Source organism: Heptranchias perlo, chromosome 3, assembly GCF_035084215.1.
Source record: "Heptranchias perlo isolate sHepPer1 chromosome 3, sHepPer1.hap1, whole genome shotgun sequence".
Classification (NCBI taxonomy): domain Eukaryota; kingdom Metazoa; phylum Chordata; class Chondrichthyes; order Hexanchiformes; family Hexanchidae; genus Heptranchias; species Heptranchias perlo.
The window spans coordinates 141,083,349-141,101,813 of NC_090327.1; the positions used below are offsets into that span (position 1 = coordinate 141,083,349).

General features: G+C 46.3%; 1 protein-coding gene and 1 long non-coding RNA gene across 8 annotated transcripts in view; both read left to right on the top strand.

Annotated features, from left to right (window-relative positions):
* LOC137320280 (uncharacterized) overlaps positions 1-18,465 on the top strand; it is a 410,687-nt gene that overhangs the window by 550 nt on the left and 391,672 nt on the right. Inside the window, exons 2-6 of one of the 7 annotated variants that reach the window (XR_010962430.1) lie at positions 350-440; positions 6,746-6,905; positions 7,022-7,172; positions 10,883-10,975; positions 13,157-15,202. This is a non-coding gene — a long non-coding RNA (uncharacterized lncRNA). Of the gene's footprint in view, positions 1-349; positions 441-6,745; positions 6,906-7,021; positions 7,173-10,882; positions 10,976-13,156; positions 15,203-18,465 lie in introns of those variants that run through there. The other 6 variants (XR_010962429.1, XR_010962432.1, XR_010962431.1 and 3 more) reach the window with 6 other exon arrangements.
* LOC137320278 (histone H2B 1/2-like) lies at positions 16,980-17,481 on the top strand. The gene has a single exon (XM_067982063.1). It carries the CDS (start codon positions 17,053-17,055, stop codon positions 17,425-17,427), a length of 375 nt encoding a protein of 124 aa, XP_067838164.1. The 5' UTR covers positions 16,980-17,052; the 3' UTR covers positions 17,428-17,481.

Below are 18,465 nucleotides of genomic sequence, written 5' to 3' on the forward strand. Positions count from 1 at the left end.
CAGCGGCTGTTTGGTTTCGTTTGAACAATTAGTCCCATGAGAGAGTGGATTAGAAACCTGACCCCTGCAAAGGTCCCCTCCCAATCGGATAGTCCCATTTATGGACCAGTGCAGGGGTTGGGTTGTGTTGTCTGGATGTCACTAAATTGTTGTAAAACAGCCCAACACACCTGGTATGCAGAAGCTGAGTGCTGCAGCACTGCAGTGGAGTCAGACACTGACACATCTTGTACACTGGTTTTCATTTGTGGATATTAAAATGATGATTAATGGAGATATTAAACTGATCACTTTTGTATTTTCTACCTCACATGTTCTTGAGTTACAAGAGATACTTTTCTCCCTTCAGGCAATTCCTTGAATGACCCAGAATAAATGTGAAGTTTCCTCCACCTGAGGCACAAGGAACAGTGCAGCCAGCTCCTTCTCACACACAGTAGGTACATTATCACCCACTGAGCACGGAGACACAGACAGGTTATCAGTTCCACAGTCTCAGACTGCAGAAGTAGTCAGTCCCACACTGATCCCAAGTTCCAGAGACACAAATTCAATCCAACAGTCATACAGAGCAGGTGTGGCAGACACTGTTTCCAGTTCACCCTAACTCAGTACTGCTGACAGGTAGATACAAAAATCCCAGTCCAAAATCATACTTCCAGGTTGAAAGGCACTGTGCCAATTTCACAATAGGGCAACTTTAGCTCCGAATTAAATACCAGATAGAAATCACACATGGTACCCAATTGAAAGGTACAGAATTAATCCCAATAATGTAATGTATCCTGAGATTCAAATCGAATACGAGCCCAGAACTCTCACACACGAGTTTAATACATGCAGTATCCATCTGAATAGCGTACCATGAGATACAAATTGCATACAAATCCAAAACTCATGTACAGTATCAGATTGAGAAATGCTGAAAGATGGTGTAACCTGATACCAGTTCAGAACACGCTCATAGAATGAGGTTTAATGATACAGTATCAATTCTGTTAGTGCAGACTGAGATACACATTACATAACAGACAAAAATCTCACACACCATGAGACTGATGATATTGTATCAATTCCATTAGTGCAGACTGAGCTACACATTATAGGCCTATTCAAAAATGTCACCGTATCAGGAGGGAAGATACATTATCTTCAAAATTGTATTCACAATGATACAGATTTAAGAGTAATCCAAAAAGCGCACACATTATCTGATTAAAACCTACATCCAATCCTAATTTATCCATATTTACCAATTAAATAATGAGAAAGACAATATAAACATTGTTATTAAAGCTACAGCTTCTATCACCATAACGTAATCTGAGAGAATAATTACATACAGATACAGAATTAAATCCTAAACTCAGATACCGTAATAGAGACTGACAGATACAGAATGAATCCCACACCCACATAGGTTATTGGAGATTGACACGACACAGAATCAATCCCAAACTCATGTCTGGCACCAGAGAGGATAGATATGGAATGAATCCCACACTGACATACAGTACCAGGGACTGACAGATATCGAGTTAATCCCACACTCAGGTAAGGGACCAGGGTCAGAAAGATACAGAATGAATCCCACACCACAATGTCTGAGATTGCATATGTGGTTAATCGCACGCTCTCATAAAGTACCAGAGACTGACAGGCAAAGTATGAATCCCACAAAAACAGAGTACCAGAGACTGACAGAAAGAGAATTAATCCCATACTGACACCATAGCAGAGAGTGAATATACAGAATGAATACCATACATACAGTATGAGAGAAAATTTTTTTTATTCGTTCATGGGATGTGGGCGTCGCTGGCGAGGCCAGCATTTATTGCCCATCCCTAATTGACCTTGAGAAGGTGGTAGTGAGCTGCCTTCTTGAACCGCTGAAGTCTGTGTGGTGAAGGTTCTCCCACAGTGCTGTTAGGAAGAGAGTTCCAGGATTTTGACCCAGCGACGATGAAGGAACAGCGATATATTTCCAAGTCAGGATGGTGTGTGACTTGGAGGGGAATGTGCAGGTGGTGTTGTTCCCATGTGCCTGCTGCCCTTGTCCTTCCAGGTGGTAGAGGTCGCGGGTTTGGGAGGTGCTGTCGAAGAAGCCTTGGCGAGTTGCTACAGTGCATCTTGTGTATGGTCCACACTGCAGCCACGGTGCGCCGGTGGTGAAGGGAGTGAATGTTTAGGGTGGTGGATGGGGTGCCAATCATCGGGCTGCTTTGTCCTGGATGGTGTCGAGCTTCTTGTGTGTTGTTGGAGCTGCACTCTTCCAGGCAAGTGGAGAGTATTCCATCACACTCCTGACTTGTGCCTTGCAGATGGTGGAAAGGCTTTGGGGAGTCAGGAGGTGAATCACTCACCGCAGAATACCCAGCCTCTGACATGCTCTTGTAGCCACAGTGTTTATATGGCTGGTCCAGTTAAGTTTCTGGTCAATGGTGACCCCCCAGGATGTTGATGGTGGGGGACTCGGCGATGGTAATCCTGTTGAATGTCAAGGGGAGGTGGTTAGGCTCTCTCTTGTTGGAGATGGTCATTGCCTGGCACTTGTCTGGCGTGAATGTTACTTGCCACTTATGAGCCCAAGCGTGGATGTTGTCCAGGTCTTGCTGCATGCGGGCTCGGACTGCTTCATTATTTGAGGGGTTGCGAATGGAACTGAACACTGTGCAATCATCAGCGAACATCCCCATTTCTGACCTTGTGATGGAGGGAAGGTCATTGATGAAGCAGCTGAAGATGGTTGGGCCTTGGACACTGCCCTGAGGAACTCCTGCAGCAATACCCTGGGGCTGAGATGATTGGCCTCCAACAACCACTACCATCTTCCTTTGTGCCAGGTATGACTCCAGCCACGGGAGATTTTTCCCCCTGATTCACATTGATTTCAATTTTACGAGGGCTCCTTGGTGCCACACTCGGTCAAATGATGCCTTGATGTCAAGGGCAGTCACTCTCACCTCACCTCTGGAATTCAGCGCTTTTGTCCATGTTTGGACCAAGGCTGTAATGAGGTCTGGAGCCGAGTGGTCCTGACGGAACCAAAACTGAGCATCGGTGAGCAGGTTATTGGTGAGCAGGTGCCGCTTGATAGCACGTTCGACGACATCTTCCATCACTTTGCTGATGATTGAGAGTAGACTGATGGGGCGGTAATTGGCCGGATTGGATTTGTCCTGCTTTTTGTGGACAGGACATACCTGGGCAATTTTCCACATTGGCGGGTAGATGCCAGTGTTGTAGCTGTACTGGAACAGCTTTGCTAGAGGCGCAGCTAGTTCTGGAGCACAAGTCTTCAGCACTACAGCTGGGATGTTGTCGGGGCCCATGGCCTTTGCTGTATACAGTGCACTCAGCCGTTTCTTGATATCACGTGGAGAGAATTGAATTGGCCGCAGACTGGCTTCTGTGATGGTGGGGATATCGGGAGGAGGCCGAGATGGATCATCCACTCTCACTTCTGGCTGAAAATGGCTTCAGCCTTGTCTTTTGCACTCACGTGCTGGACTCCCCCATCATTGAGGATTGGGATGTTTGCAGAGCCTCCTCTTCCCGTTAGTTGTTTAATTGTCCACCACCATTCACGACTGGATGTGGCAAGACTGCAGAGCTTTGAACTCATCCGTTGGCTGTGGAATTGCTTAGCTCTGTCTTTCGCATGTTGCTTCCGCTGTTTAGCATGCATGTAGTCCTGAGTTGTCGCTTCACCAGGTTGGCACCTCATTTTTTGGTACACCTGGTGCTGCTCCTGGCATGCTCTTCTGCACTCCTCATTGAACCAGGTTTGATCCCCTTGCTTGTTGGTAATGGTAGAGTGAGGAATATACCGGGCCATGAGGTTACAGATTGTGCTGGAATATAATTCTGCTGCTGCTGATGGCCCACAGCACCTCATGGATGCCCAGTTTTGAGCTGCTGGATCTGTTCTGAATCTATCCCATTTAGCACGGTGATAGTGCCACACAACACGTTGGATGGTGTCCTCAGTGTGAAGACGGGACTTTGTCTCCACGAGGACTGTGCGGTTGTCACTCCTACCAATACTGTCATGGACAGATGCATTTGCGACAGGTAGATTGGTGAGGACGAGGTCAAGTAAGTTCTTCCCTCGTGTTGGTTCGCTCACCACCTACTGCAGGCCCAGTCTGGCATCTATCTCCTTCGGGACTCGGCCGGCTCAGTCAGTAGCGGTGCTACCGAACCACTCTTGGTGATGGAAATTGAAGTTCCCCATCCAGAGTACATTCTGTGCCCTTGCTACCCTCAGTGCTTCCTCCAAGTGGTGTTCAACATGGAGGAGGACTGATGCATCAGCGGAGGGAGGGTGGTAGGTGGTAATCAGCAGGAGATTTCCTTGCCCATAAGAACATAAGAAATAGGAGCAGGAGTAGGCCAATCGGCCCCATCAAGCCTGCTCCGCCATTCAATAAGATCATGGCTGATCTGATCCTAACCTCAAATCTAAATTCATGTCCAATTTCCTGCCCGCTCCCCGTAACCCCTAATTCCCTTTACTTCTAGGAAACTGTCGATTTCTGTTTTAAATTCATTTAATGATGTAGCTTCCACAGCTTCCTGGGGCAGCAAATTCCACAGACCTACTACCCTCTGAGTGAAGAAGTTTCTCCTCATCTCAGTTTTGAAAGAGCAGCCCCTTATTCTAAGATTATGCCCCCTAGTTCTAGTTTCACCCATCCTTGGGAACATCCTGACCGCATCCACCCGATCAAGCCCCTTCACAATCTTATATGTTTCAATAAGTTCGCCTCTCATTCTTCTGAACTCCAATGAGTAGAGTCCCAATCTACTCAACCTCTCCTCATATGTCCGCCCCCTCATCCCCGGGATTAACTGAGTGAACCTTCTTTGTACTGCCTCGAGAGCAAGTATGTCTTTACTTCTTCCAGCAGAGTTGCAACTATTAGGAGGCCTATATACTACGCCCACTAGTTTTTTTCCCCTTATTATTCCTTATCTCTACCCAAACGGTTTCATTATCCTGATCCTTTGTCCCAATATCATTTCTCTGTATTACAGTGATTCCTTCCTTTATTAACATAGCCACCCCACCTCCCCTTCCTTCCTGCCTGTCCTTCCTGATTGTTAAATACCCTGGCATATTTAATTCCCAGTCGTTGTCACTGTGCAGCCATGTTTCTGTAATGGCCACAAGATCATACCCATACGTAGTTATTTGTGCCGTTAACTCGTCCATTTTGTTACGAATGCTATGTGCATTCAGATAAAGAACTTTCAAATATGTTTTGTGACATTTAGTTCCTGCTTTTTCCTTTTTTAACACTTTACCTTTTTCTCCATACCTTCTGTCCCTTCCTGACACGCTTTCCTCTGTCTCCCTGCTCAGGTTCCCAACCCCCTGCCACAGCTTTGATGCTGGGTTAATCGCCTTACGCCTTCTAGTTTTTATTTTATCTGTCGTGCCTAAAGTACACTTTCTTTCCGCTGCTCTACGCTTTTCCCTTTCACTTGTTCTTGAACAACTGTTTGTACTATTTGTATTGTAGATTTCCCCTGGGTCTTCCCCTCTCTTGCTGCTCTCAATTTTATTCCCTTCTGACTCCCCGCTCAGGTTCCCATCCCCCTGCCACTCTAGTTTAAACCTTCCCTAACAGCACTAGCAAACACCCCCATGAGGACATTGGTCCCGGTCCTGCTCGGGTGTAACCCGTCACGCTTGTCCAGCTCCCACCTTCCCCAGAACCGGTCCCAATGTCCCAGGAATCTAAATGCTTCCCTCCGACACCATCCCTGCAGCCACGCATTCATCCTGTCTATTCTCCTGTTCCTATACTCACTAGCACGTGGCACCGGTAGTAATCCTGAGATCACTACCTTTGAAGTCCTGCTTTTTAATTTATCTCCTAACTCCTTAAATTCACCTTGCAGGACCTCATCCCTTTTTTTACCTATGTTGATGGTACCAATATGGACCACGACTACTGGCTGTTCACCCTCCCCCTCCAGAATGCCCTGCAGCCGCTCCGTGACATCCTTGACCCAAGCACCAGGGAGGCAACATACCATGTTTGACGTGATGCCATGAGATTTCATGGGGTCCGGAGTCAATGTTGAGGACTCCCAGGGCCACTCCCTCCTGACTGTATCTCACTGTACCGCCACCTCTGGTGGGTCTGTCCTGCCGGTGGGACAGGACATACCCAGGGATGGTGATGGGAGAGTCTGGGACGTTGGCTGAAAGATATGATTCTGTGAGTATGGCCATGTCAGGCTGTTGCTTGACTAGTCTGTGGGACAGCTCTCCCAATTTTTGCACAAGTCCCCAGATGTTAGTGAGGAGGACTTTGCAGGGTTGACTGGGCTTGGTTTGCCTTTGTCGTGTCCGGTGCCTAGTGGTCCGATGCCGGGTGGTCTGTCCAGTTTAATTCTTTTATTCTTTTATTCTCTGACATTCCATCTTCCACATCACCGCCCCCACCCCCCAACTCATTCTGCACTGCCAACACTACTCTATCACATCACTCCTCACATCCATTCAAAGCTCATCCTCAACTTACCTGCACTTCCTCACCACTTACTCACCTCCCCATTACTCACCCCACCACTGCCACTCAACACAATCTTCATACAATATCATGACTGTCTCATACTCACCCTCTGATGCATCTCTTTCATGGTCAGCTGCACCCAAATCAATGCATTCGTCGGTTGGCCACGTCACCATCACTCACTCACGTGTCTGTACTTTCTCCCCTTGCAGGAGTAGAGAGTCCAGAATGCACGGGAGAGGGTGAGGACTGGAGGGGGGCTGCAACAATTCATCATCCTCACAGACGCGGAGCAGGAGGCGCTGGAGCTGAGCTGCACCCTCGAGTGCCTGTCCGTCGGGAATGCCGAGACTGGCACCCGATAAACGTCTGGTGACAGAACTTTAACATTCAGCACACACAATATTAATTGATGTTTGCAGGCCTTGCCATCTTCAGCACCTCAGCATCTGTGATTATGCTTAATATTGCCTTCTGTTCTCTTACAGGGACTTCAGTGACCGCTGTGACGGCAGAGGGTGATTCCTAGGAGGACCTGCTGGCCTCTGAGGACACAGCGTCACATCTGAGTGAGCCATCCACCAGCGCAGATACCCACCTCGGTGGGTCCTAGTCCGCAGCTAGTTGGGGTCGCACATGGTGAGTCCCCACACGCATGTGAGCACGAGCAGACACTGGTGGCAGGGGCAGCTGTGTAGAGTCCGCGTCAGTGGGAGCACTCCTCTCCAGGCTCTGCTCAGCTGGACACAGATGCTGAACCCTGGGGGACATCCTTTAAAAGGAGAATGATCGAGGGGCAGCAGCACATTTGTGAGGTGCTGGAACAGGTGCCACGCACACTCTCCACAATCACGCAGAGGATGGAGGAGTCCAACTCCTGCATGAGTGGAATGGTGGCACAGGTACGGGAGGGAATCTCTGAGATACTGCCACAGGTACGGGAGGGAATCTCTGAGATACTGTCACAGGTACGGGAGGGAATCTCTGAGATACTGTCACAGGTACGGGAGGGAATCTCTGAGATACTGTCACAGGTACGGGAGGGAATCTCTAAGATACTGTCACAGGTACGGGAGGGAATCTCTGAGATACTGTCACAGGGACGTGAGGACATCTCTGACATACTGTCGTGGGTAAGTGTGGGAATGTCTGCGATGGAGGGAAGGCTAGCTTTCATTGAGCTTCAAGCATGGCTCAGAAATCAGTCCATTCGGGCCATAACAAAGGTCATTCAGATTCTGGGTGAACAACTTTCTGCCGCCTTAAACAGGCTGATAGATACACTAGCACTGGCCTTACAAGGCTTCATACATGTCCACCAAACTCTTGTGCAGCAGTGTGGTAGGAGTGGTGTGGGCCTGGCCCAGGAGAGGGATGATGGCGAAAGGGGACATGGAAGTGGGGACGCCACTCAAAGCGCTCCCACGTCTCACCCGTTGCCCCCCTCTCAACCAGTCACCACAATGCTGCCTCCTCTCCAGGTGGCCGAGTCTGCCCCTGCACAGGTGGAGGTGGAGCAGTATTTGGAGGGGCTCTCACGGGCACCAAATCCCAGAGGGCGTAGGCCCAAAGCATCGAATCGGTCAGGGCATGAAAAAGAGCAACCTGCCACTACCTCTACTGCAGCCACAGGGAATGAACCACATACAAGTAGTCAGTAGCGAACGGCGAAGGTTTTGTGAGCACGAAGGGGATGCACAAGAGTGTTTGACATTTGGTCATGTTTTTTATTTATTTTTGTTTTTTGTTAAACTCACATTAAATATTATTATTGTCACCACTACTGCCACGTCTTGGTCATTCTTGATTGGCTCCTGTAATAAGGCCCTTTCATGAGCTTCACCATGACCGCCCACACTTGATGCCACCCATTGGGTCACTCTACAGTGAGTGTATGTGTAGTTACAGGACTGTTTTGTGCAGGGAGTAGGAGCTGGTGTGGGCGCTGCTCTATCCAGGTGGTGTGAGGACTGGACACTTCACACTGTCTGATGTTAGGAGAACCGTTCACATATCAGTAACTCCCTGGCCTCACGAGCAGCCAGGTGAGCTGCTGCTCTGCCAATGGGTTGTTCCTGCTCCTCCTCCGCCTCCTCCTCTTCACTGTGGGTGGCAGATGTGGATGGGGCCTCCTCAAGTGGCACCCCTCTCTGTTGTGCCATGTTGTGCAAGGCACAACAGATGACTATAATGCATCCCACTCTGTCTGTTGCTTATTGAAGCTGACAAGTCCCCAGGTCCTTGCGGACTTCATCCTCGGGTCTTAAAAGAAGTGGCTGCAGAGATAGTAGATGGATTGGTATTAATTTTCCAAAATTCCCTAGGTTCTGGAAGGCTCCCATCAGATTGGAAAATAGCAAATGTAACTCCTCTTTCAAGAAAGGAGGGAGACAAAAAGCAGGAAACTACAGGCCAGTTAGCTTAGCATCTGTCATAGGGAAAATGCTAGAATCTATTAGTAAGGAGGTTATAGCAGGGCACTTAGAAAATCTCAATGCAATCAGGCAGAGTCAACACGGCTTTGTGAAAGGGAAATTGTGTTTGACGAATTTATTAGAGTTCTTTGAGGAAGTAACAAGCAACGTGGATAAAGGGGATCCTGTGGATGTGGTGCACTTGGATTTCCAGAAGGCTTTTGACAAGGTGTCACATCAAAGGATACTACACAAAATAAGAGCTCATAGTGTAGGGGGTAACATATTAGCATGGATAAAGGATTGGTTAGCTAACAGGAAACGGAGAGTAGGCATAAATGGGTCATTTTCAGGTTGGCAAGATGTAACGAGTGGAGTGCCACAGGGATCAGTGCTGGGGCCTCAAATATTTACAATCTATATCAATGACTTGGATGAAGGGACCGAATGTATGGTTGCTAAATTTGCTGATGACACAAAGGTAGGTAGGAAAGTAAGTTGTGAAGAGGACATAAGGAGTCTGCAAAGGGATATCGATAGGTTAAGTGAGTGGGCAAAAATTTGGCAGATGGAGTATAATGTGGGAAAATGTGAACTTGTCCACTTTGGCAGGAGGAATAGAAAATCAGTATATTATTTAAATGGAGAGAGATTGCAGAACTCTGAGGTACAGACGATCTGGGTGTCCGAGTACATGAAACATAAAAAGTTAGTATGTAGGTACAGCAAGTGATTAGGAAGGCAAATGGAATGTTGTCATTTATTGCAAGGGGAATGGAATATAAAAGTAGAGATGTTTTGCTACAGTTGTACAGGGCATTGATGAGACCACAGCTGGAATACTGTGTGCAGATTTGGTCTCCTTATTTCAGAAAGGACATAATTGCTTTGGAGACGGTTCAGAGAAGGTTCACTCGACTGATTCCTGGGATGAGGGGGTTATCTTATGAGGAAAGGTTGGACAAGTTGGGCCTCTATACACTGGAGTTTAGAAGAATGAGAGGTGATCTTACTGAAACATATAAGATCCTGAGGGGACCAGAAGGGGTAGATGCTGAGAGGATGTTTCCCCTTGTGGGAGAGACTAGAACTAGGGGCCACAGATTAAAAATAAGGGGTCTCCCATTTAAGACGGAGATGAGGAGAATTTTTTTCTCTGAGGGTCGTGAGTCTGTGGAACTCCCTTCCCCAGAGAGTGGTGGAGGCAGGGTCATTGAATATTTTTAAGGCTGAGTTAGATAGATTCCTGATTAACAAGGGAGTCAAAGGTTATAGTAGGTAGATGGGAAAGTAGGGTTGAGGTCACAATCAGATCAGCCATGATCTTATCAAATGGCAGGGCAGGTTCGAGGGGCCGAATGACCTGCTCCTGCTCTTAATTCGTATGTTCGTATGCTCCCCAGAATTATCAAGGACTTGAAGCGCATCTTGAGCAGCCCTATAACGTGCTCAATTGTAGGCCTGATAGTGATGTGGTTGTTGTTATCTCGATGCTGTTGCTCGGTGTTCGGGTTCCTCAGAGGTGTCATGAGCCATGTGTGTACGGGGTATCCCTTGTCTCCAAGGAACCAGCTCTTGCGGGTGTTCAGTGTGTGGAAGGGGGTGGGATGTTGGACTCCCGGAGGATGAAGGAATCGTGGCAGCTGCCAGGGTATCTGGCGCACACGTGAAGGAATCTCTTGTGGTGGTCACAGATGAGCTGAGTGTTGATGGAGTGATAGCCCTTCCTGTTGATGAACAGTCCTGGCTTGTGTGGAGGTGCTCGTATTGCTATATGTGTGCAAATTATTACACACTGCACCTGTGGGAAGCCAGACACAGCGTGGAATCCCACTGCCCTCTCTGTCTGGCTGAGGTTGTCCATGGGGAAGTTGACGTAGTGCGAGGCCTTGCGAAACAAGCCATTGGTGACCTGCCTTATGCACTTGTGTGCAGGCGACTGAGACACCCCGGCAATGTCCCCAGCGGCACCCAGGAATGATCCGGAGGCGAAGAAATTGAGGACAATGATGAATTCGACAGTGACAGGTAAGGAGATGCTGCTAGACCCAGCCGGTAACAGTTCGACATGAAGGAGGCTGCAGATGTCTGCGACTACCTTGCGACTGTCTCTAAGCCTCCGTATGCACTGCCGTTCAGAGAGGTCCAGGAAGCTGAGCCTCGGTCTGTCGACCCTGTGGCTAGGGTAATGCCTCCTGTGACGTCACTCTCTCTGTTGTTGCCCTCTGTGCTCTTGTGCAGGTGCCTGTGGTGCAGCACTGTGTTGTGGAGCTCCACGTGGCGGAGGTGGGCGCCGTGCCTGGGAAGGCTGGTGATGTTGCTCGTCCTCAGATGTAGTGGTGAATGCAGCCATGGCGCCCCCCCATCCTGATGGTATGAGTTTGAGGGGGTCCGCAAAGTCGTTAAATATGTTTGAACAGCAGAGTTTTGGGTGGAAAGTGAGAATTTTGAGTGAAATCAGAAAGGTCTTGCAGCTAAAACTTTGTCTGAAGAGACAGAGTGCCCTGCTGCAATAAATGAGGTTTTCTCCCCATCTGTCAAATAAACATTTGCATCTCCCACTGGCTGCTGGCTGAAACACGTCTGCTCCAACAGGGAGTGTTTTCCACAGCACTGGAAACACGCTGAGGATCCTTCAAAATCGCACCCCTGCCAAATGGTCGAGTCAATCAAATAGGTCAACTGTTGGACAAACGATGCAAATTATCATCCCGCGGGCTTTAATTGCCGGTGGGACTTCTGCATTCGGGAGGCGCGCACACCTGGACGCTCCATGGGGAACCCGGAAGTTGGTGGGTTGGATCTGGGCTCTGAACCCGCTTGGGATTTCAGCGATTTTTGGAGCCCCCCCCAGCCCTCAACGCACCTGCTCCTTCACCCGAAAATCGAGCCCACGATATCAATTCCATTAGTGCAGGCTGAGCTACACATTATATATCACTACAAAAATATCACCATATCAGTTTGAAAAATACAGTGTAATTCACAATTGTGTTCACAGATAGAGAATTAATAGTAGTCCAAAAAGCACACACATTATCTGATTAAAACCTAAAGCGTTAAATTTTATAGTATATCCATAGCAACCAATTAAATACTGTGCGAAAAACAATTTATACATTATGATATTAATGCTACAGTTTTGAACGCCATACTGTAAATGGAAATACAAATTACATAATGATACAGAATGAATCCCACACACACATACAATACCAGAGACTTTGAGAAACACAATGAATCTCAGACTCAGATACAGTGACAGAGACTGACAGATACAGAATGAATCCCTCACTCACACGTTGTTCCAGAGTCTGACAGATACAAGATGAATGCCTCATTCATTTACAGTATAAGAGACTGAGAGACACAGAATAAATACCTTACTCACATAGAGTTAGAGAAACTGACCGATACAGATTGAATCCCACACTCACACACAGTACCAGAGACTGTCAGATACAAAATCAATCCCTCACACACAGTACCAGAGACTGACAGAAACAGATTGCATCTCACACACAGACTGAATGAATGTTGCTCACACAGACAATCTGTATTAATATTATTCAATATTGATTGAAATCATAATCTCTGAATCAGTACGATTTTGTTGTACTAAATTGTGTAACAAGAGAGACAGAGAGGAAAATACTGTAAAATAGTGAGAGGAATTTAATGCAACTTGACAGCCATTGTTTGGTCTAATGAAATGTACTCAAAGCTCGTCTCCATTCCCACTATTTCTGGATCCCACCGTCCAATATAATATGAACATTATTGTCCGCTGTGACCCTCTGTGATCGGTAAACTTCAATGTGGTGACATCTGCTGGCAGGAAGCGAGAACTGGAACAGAGCGGAACAAATTCACATTCTGTGTCAGGGTGACAGAAACAGGACAGTGAGCAATGTGAGGAAATAGTTTGTCTGTAAGTTCCACTCTCGTATTGTTTCACATTTTGAGAGTGAAAATTAAAATAATCGGTTCATAATAACGTTTATTTTTAAACGTTCGATTGTTGTAAATATTCCCCCTGATATTTCACTGTACATTGAGCAGTATTTCTGCCTGATTTCTCTGGACACTATTTACATTACTTCAAATAAACCAAACAAAAATACGAATAAATACTGAGCTCGGTTTGACGGTTCAGGTTTGACCCTTCTGTAGGCCTGAAAGGTTAATCCTACCTCCCTCTCTCCACAGATGCTGCCCGACCTGTTGAGACTTTCCAGCATTTTCTGTTTCTCTCTCCGATTTCCAGCATCTACAGAATTTTCCTCTTTGAAACAATAAATTAATTCACGGAAGGGAATTGAAATTTGAATAAGGAACCGGAAGCAGTGGAGGGAAAAGCTTCAGAAAGTTAATGAATTTCACTGAATTAAAGACTGATACGGCATAGAGAAAGCCATTCGGCCCTCCTGTCTGTGCCGGCTCTTTGAAAGAGCTATCCAATTAGTCCCACTCCCCTTTTCTTTCCCCATAGTCCTGCAATTTTTCCCCTTCAAGTATTTATCCAATTCCCTTTTGAAAGTTATTATTGAACATAAGAAATAGGAGTAGGAGTCGGCCAATCGGCCTCTCGAGCCTGCCCCGCCATTCAATAAGATCATGGCTGATCTGATCCCAACCACAAATCTAAAGAACACAAGAAGTAGGAGCAGGACCCGGCCACTCAGCCCCTGGGCCCTCTCCGCCACCCACAGGGCCTTGACCGATCCGAACTCAGCTTCATGTCCAATTTCCTGCCCGCTCCCCATAACCCCTAATTCCCTTTACTTCTAGGAAACTGTCTATTTCTGTTTTAAATTTATCTAATGATGTAGCTTCCACAGCTTCCTGGGGCAGCAAATTCCACAGACCTACTACCCTCTGTGTGAAGAAGTTTCTCCTCATCTCAGTTTTGAAAGAGCAGCCCCTTATTCTAAGATTATGCCCCCTAGTTCTAGTTTCAACCATCTTTGGGAACATCCTTACCGCATCCACCCGATCAAGCCCCTTCACAATCTTATATGTTTCAATAAGATCACCTCTTGAATCTGCTTCCACCTCCATTCCAGATCATAGCAACTCGTTGGGTAAAAAAGTTCTCCTCATCTCACCTCTGATTCTTTTGCCAATTATTTTAAACTTGTGTCCTTTGGTTACTGGACCTTCTGCTTCTGGAAACAGTTTCTCCTTATTTACTGTAACAAAACCTTTCCTGATTTTGAACATCTCTATTAAATCTTCCCATATCCTTCTCTGCTCTAAGGAGAACCATCCCAGCTTCTCCGGTCTCTCCACCTAACTGAAGTTCCACATCCTTGGTTCCATTCTAGTAAACCCCCTCTGCACCCTCTCTAAGGCCTTGATATTCTTCCTAAACTGTGGTGCCCAGAATTGGACACAATACTCCAGCTGGGGCCTAACTGGTTATTTCTAAAGGTTTAGCATAACCTTCTTGCTAACTAATCCACTCTATACCTCTGTTTATAAAGCCAAGAATCCCGTCTGCTTTTTTAACAGCCTGATCCACTTGTCTTGTCACCTTCAAACATTTGACTCTGTAAACCCCCAGGTCTCTCTGTTCCTGCACTCGCGTTAAAATTGTACTAATTCTGTCTGGATCTACGGTGCAGTTCAGGGCAAATAATAATTATCATAAAAAGGAACAAAATCAGAGTTAACTCACCGTTATAGGGAAAACAAATTAATGTTGAAAGTATTTTTATGTAACTGATTTCCCTTTTTGTTTTGGAATCAAATTACCCCTGATCATCAAATTCAGTTTTCAATCCTGGGGACTCTGAAGTAAATAGATTAGAATTAAAAGCACCAAACTGCGATCGCCAGGAATCAAAGTCAGCTATTCTCACTAATTTACCACCATCGCTCATTACAGGAGAGAAATGGAGTGTTTCTCTGGATTTGGAGACTGACCCGCTTCAATCATCCGCAATAAAACCGTTCCCGAATATCAACCCCTGAACAGACACAGCAGGCTGTTGGATTTTGTCCTTGATTTGAACTGGTCTCCGACGGAATTTTTCTCAAGTCTCGCCACATAACCGAAGTCACTCATCTCTGGTACCATTCTAGTAGATCTCCTCTACAATCTCTCCAAGGCCTTCTTAAAGTGTGGTGCCCGAATGGGACACAATACTCCAGTTTGGGCCTAACCAGTAATTTATAAAGATTGAGCAGAACTTCCTTGCTTTTGTACTCTATGCCTCTATTTATAAATTGTAAACAATTTTACAACACCAAGTTATAGTCCAGCAATTTTATTTTAAATTCACAAGCTTTCGGAGGCTACCTCCTTCCTCAGGTGAACGATGTGGAAATGAAGTCCTCGAAATGAAGTTGCATTTATAATTCACAGAACAATGCTTGGTGATAACAGACAGTTTTTTCAACTGCCTGTTGCCAAGGCAATCAGTGTGCAGACAGACAGGTGTTACCTGCCAGGTCTCAGAATATACAAATCACCAAAAAAAACAACAAACAAAAAAAAACAGAGATAGAGAGGTAGAAACATAGAAAAGACAGCAACTGACCCATTATATTAAAAACAGATAACATTTGTTCGCTGTGTCCATTCATCCGTTGTCGCAGTGTCAGACACCGCGCAACAATCGCCAAACAGGAGGGTTCCCTCCCGGTCGGGGAACACTTCAGCAGTCAAGGACATTCAGCCACCGACCTTCGGGTAAGCGTACTCCAAGGCGGCCTTCGAGACACACGACAACGCAAAATCGTCGAGCAGAAATTGATAGCCAAGTTCCGCACCCATGAGGACGGCCTCAACCGGGATCTTAGGTTCATGTCACGCTACACGTTACCCCACCAGCGTTATCAAATTGTCCTGTCACAATTGTATATGTGAACCCCCCAATCTCTCTGTTCCTGCACCATCGTTAAAATTGTACCATTTAGTTTATATTGCCTCCCCTCGTTCTTCCTTCCAAATTACATTACTTTACACTTTTCTGCATTAAATTTCACCTGCCATGTGTCTCCCCATCTCACCAGTCGGTCTATGTCCTGCTGAAATCTGCTACCAATGTCCTCACTGTTTACTTCATTTCCAAGCTTTGTTCACTTTGCAAGCTTTGAAATTATGCCTAGTATACCCAAGCCCTGTTCATTAATATATATTAACAAGAGCAGTGGTCTTGCTACCAACCCTTGGGGGACAGCACTGCACACTTCCCTCAGTCTGAAAAACAACTTTTCACCACTGCTCTCTGCTCTGTCCCTGAGCCAATCTCGTATCCACGCTGCCACTGCCCTTTAATCTTCAATTTTGCTAACCAGTGGCTCTTTATCAAACGCCTTTTGAAAATACATATAGGTAACATTAACTGCACTACCTTCATCAACTTTTTCCGTTATTTCATCCAAGAACTCAATTAAGTTAGAAGGAGGTTTCTGAGCTTCAGTGGGCCACACTCCCATTTCTGGTTTCTAATTCAGTGGCGGCTCTGAGCTGTTGAAGGCGCCAGACTGAAGATTATGAACTAGCAATGTGTTCAAAGGCCGAGTACGGGATTGGTTATGGGATTGGACAAGAATCCTAGGATTCAAATCCCATCATTCACCAAATCTGGCAATGATAATGATAGTTAATGATAGCATAATGATAATATACATTTAAATAAGGAGCAGAGGGAAAAGCTTCAGAAAATCAATGGCTTTCACTGAATCCGGGTAATTCTGTCCCGGATCCACGATACAGATCAGAGTAAATAATAATTATCAATAGAAAGGGGCAAAATCAAAGCTCGGGGTAATCCCATGTGTGTGGGAATCCCCTGAGAAGAAGGGCCCTTCTCACCGCCAGACAGGTGACATTTCCCGGTGGATCTTTACACAGTGAGCGGCTCTTTCAATACAAACTGGGGCTGGAGAGAGGCTTTGGGAAATGAACTTCCGGATTACAGGGAGGAGGCGCGTGATTGGTGGCAGACACTAAATCTGATTGGATATTTAAAGGGACCAATCAGAAAGTTAGAGTTCACCGATCCCTCATTAGCATGGGGCGATGACGTCAGCCTATTTAATCCGAGCTCGGAGCGGATTTGGTTCATTTCTGGATCTGAAATTGAGTTTGGAAAATGCCTGAGGACAAGAAAGCAGCTGCCAAGAAGGGCGCCAAGAAAACCCTGAATAAAGCACCAGCCAAGGGCGGGAAGAAGCGGAGAAAGTCGAGGAAGGAGAGTTATTCCATCTACATCTACAAAGTGATGAAGCAGGTTCACCCCGACACCGGCATCTCCTCCAAGGCCATGGGCATCATGAACTCCTTTGTGAACGATATTTTCGAGCGCATCGCGGGTGAGGCTTCTCGCCTGGCCCATTACAACAAGCGGGCGACCATCAGTTCCCGGGAGATCCAGACCGCCGTGCGCCTGCTGCTGCCCGGAGAACTGGCCAAGCACGCCGTGTCGGAAGGGACAAAGGCGGTGACCAAGTACACCAGCTCCAAGTAAAGCTCCACCATCAACTGAAAAAAACTCTGAACACAAAGGCTCTTTTAAGAGCCACCCACAGTCTCTCTGAAGACGCTATACTGACCTCGCTGTATTGAATCATTTTACTGTAACTACTGTGATACTAACTTTCCCGTAACTCTACTTATGTAATTTCTCTCGAAATCTGGAAGATTTTCATAATCACTGCCCGGTATAATCTGTGTTGCTGTTCAATTTGCTCAAACTAACAAAACACGTATCCCTGATCCACTCATTCCCGTTCATATTCCGCCCTTTCAGAGCCGTTTCATCGATAGTACATCAGACATCAGTCATTTTTTCACATTTGTTTACTCGCCATTCGGGAATATCAGTTTATGAACCGCAACCCTTTGTAATATAGCAACCCTGAAAGGGACTTCACACCGAGGACAGAATAGTCTAAAGGCCCTGTCACTGTTCGACTTCTTACACCTGGAGTCTCGGCTCCGGTTTAGGTCCGGCAGCAGCTCCTATGACCAGGGATCAATCCACAATCTGTGGTTTGTTACTTTTACAAAGATTGAGCTGGAATCTGTCCCGTTACAAAATGCTGTGAATGGGGCTTCATTCCCGCCCGTTTGAAAGCGAACCGAGAATCATACGGAATTTATAAGAATCTCGAATGTGTGACGGGAAAATGTGGAATAACAGAATATAAGGAGAGAGAATTTTAAATCTTTGTCTTAAGGTGACATTATTTACTAAATCCGCTACTCGTGTTACAAATATATTGGCGGGCTTTTCAAATTTCAAAAACCGTTTCAGGTCTGACCATTGGGGCCGGTATTTTCCGCCCTTTTTGTCATTGTCGACTATTGATTGGTGAATGAAACCGCTCTTTGATTGGTTCAACGAACATCCCAATGAAATTGAGAACAGATGAGCCAATCACAATTGCCCCACTGTATTCCTCCAGAAGCTATAAGGACGAGTGCGGGAGGATTTCTTCATTCTTTCAAGTGTTTGTGAGATTCCAGAAGATGATGGATCCTGTCGGTTGGTTCCCCGAGCAGA

Coding starts and splice junctions, on each gene's coding strand:
- LOC137320278 (XM_067982063.1), top strand. CDS start 17,053: ATGCCTGAGGACAAGAAAGCAGCTGCCAAGAAGGGCGCCAAGAAAACC.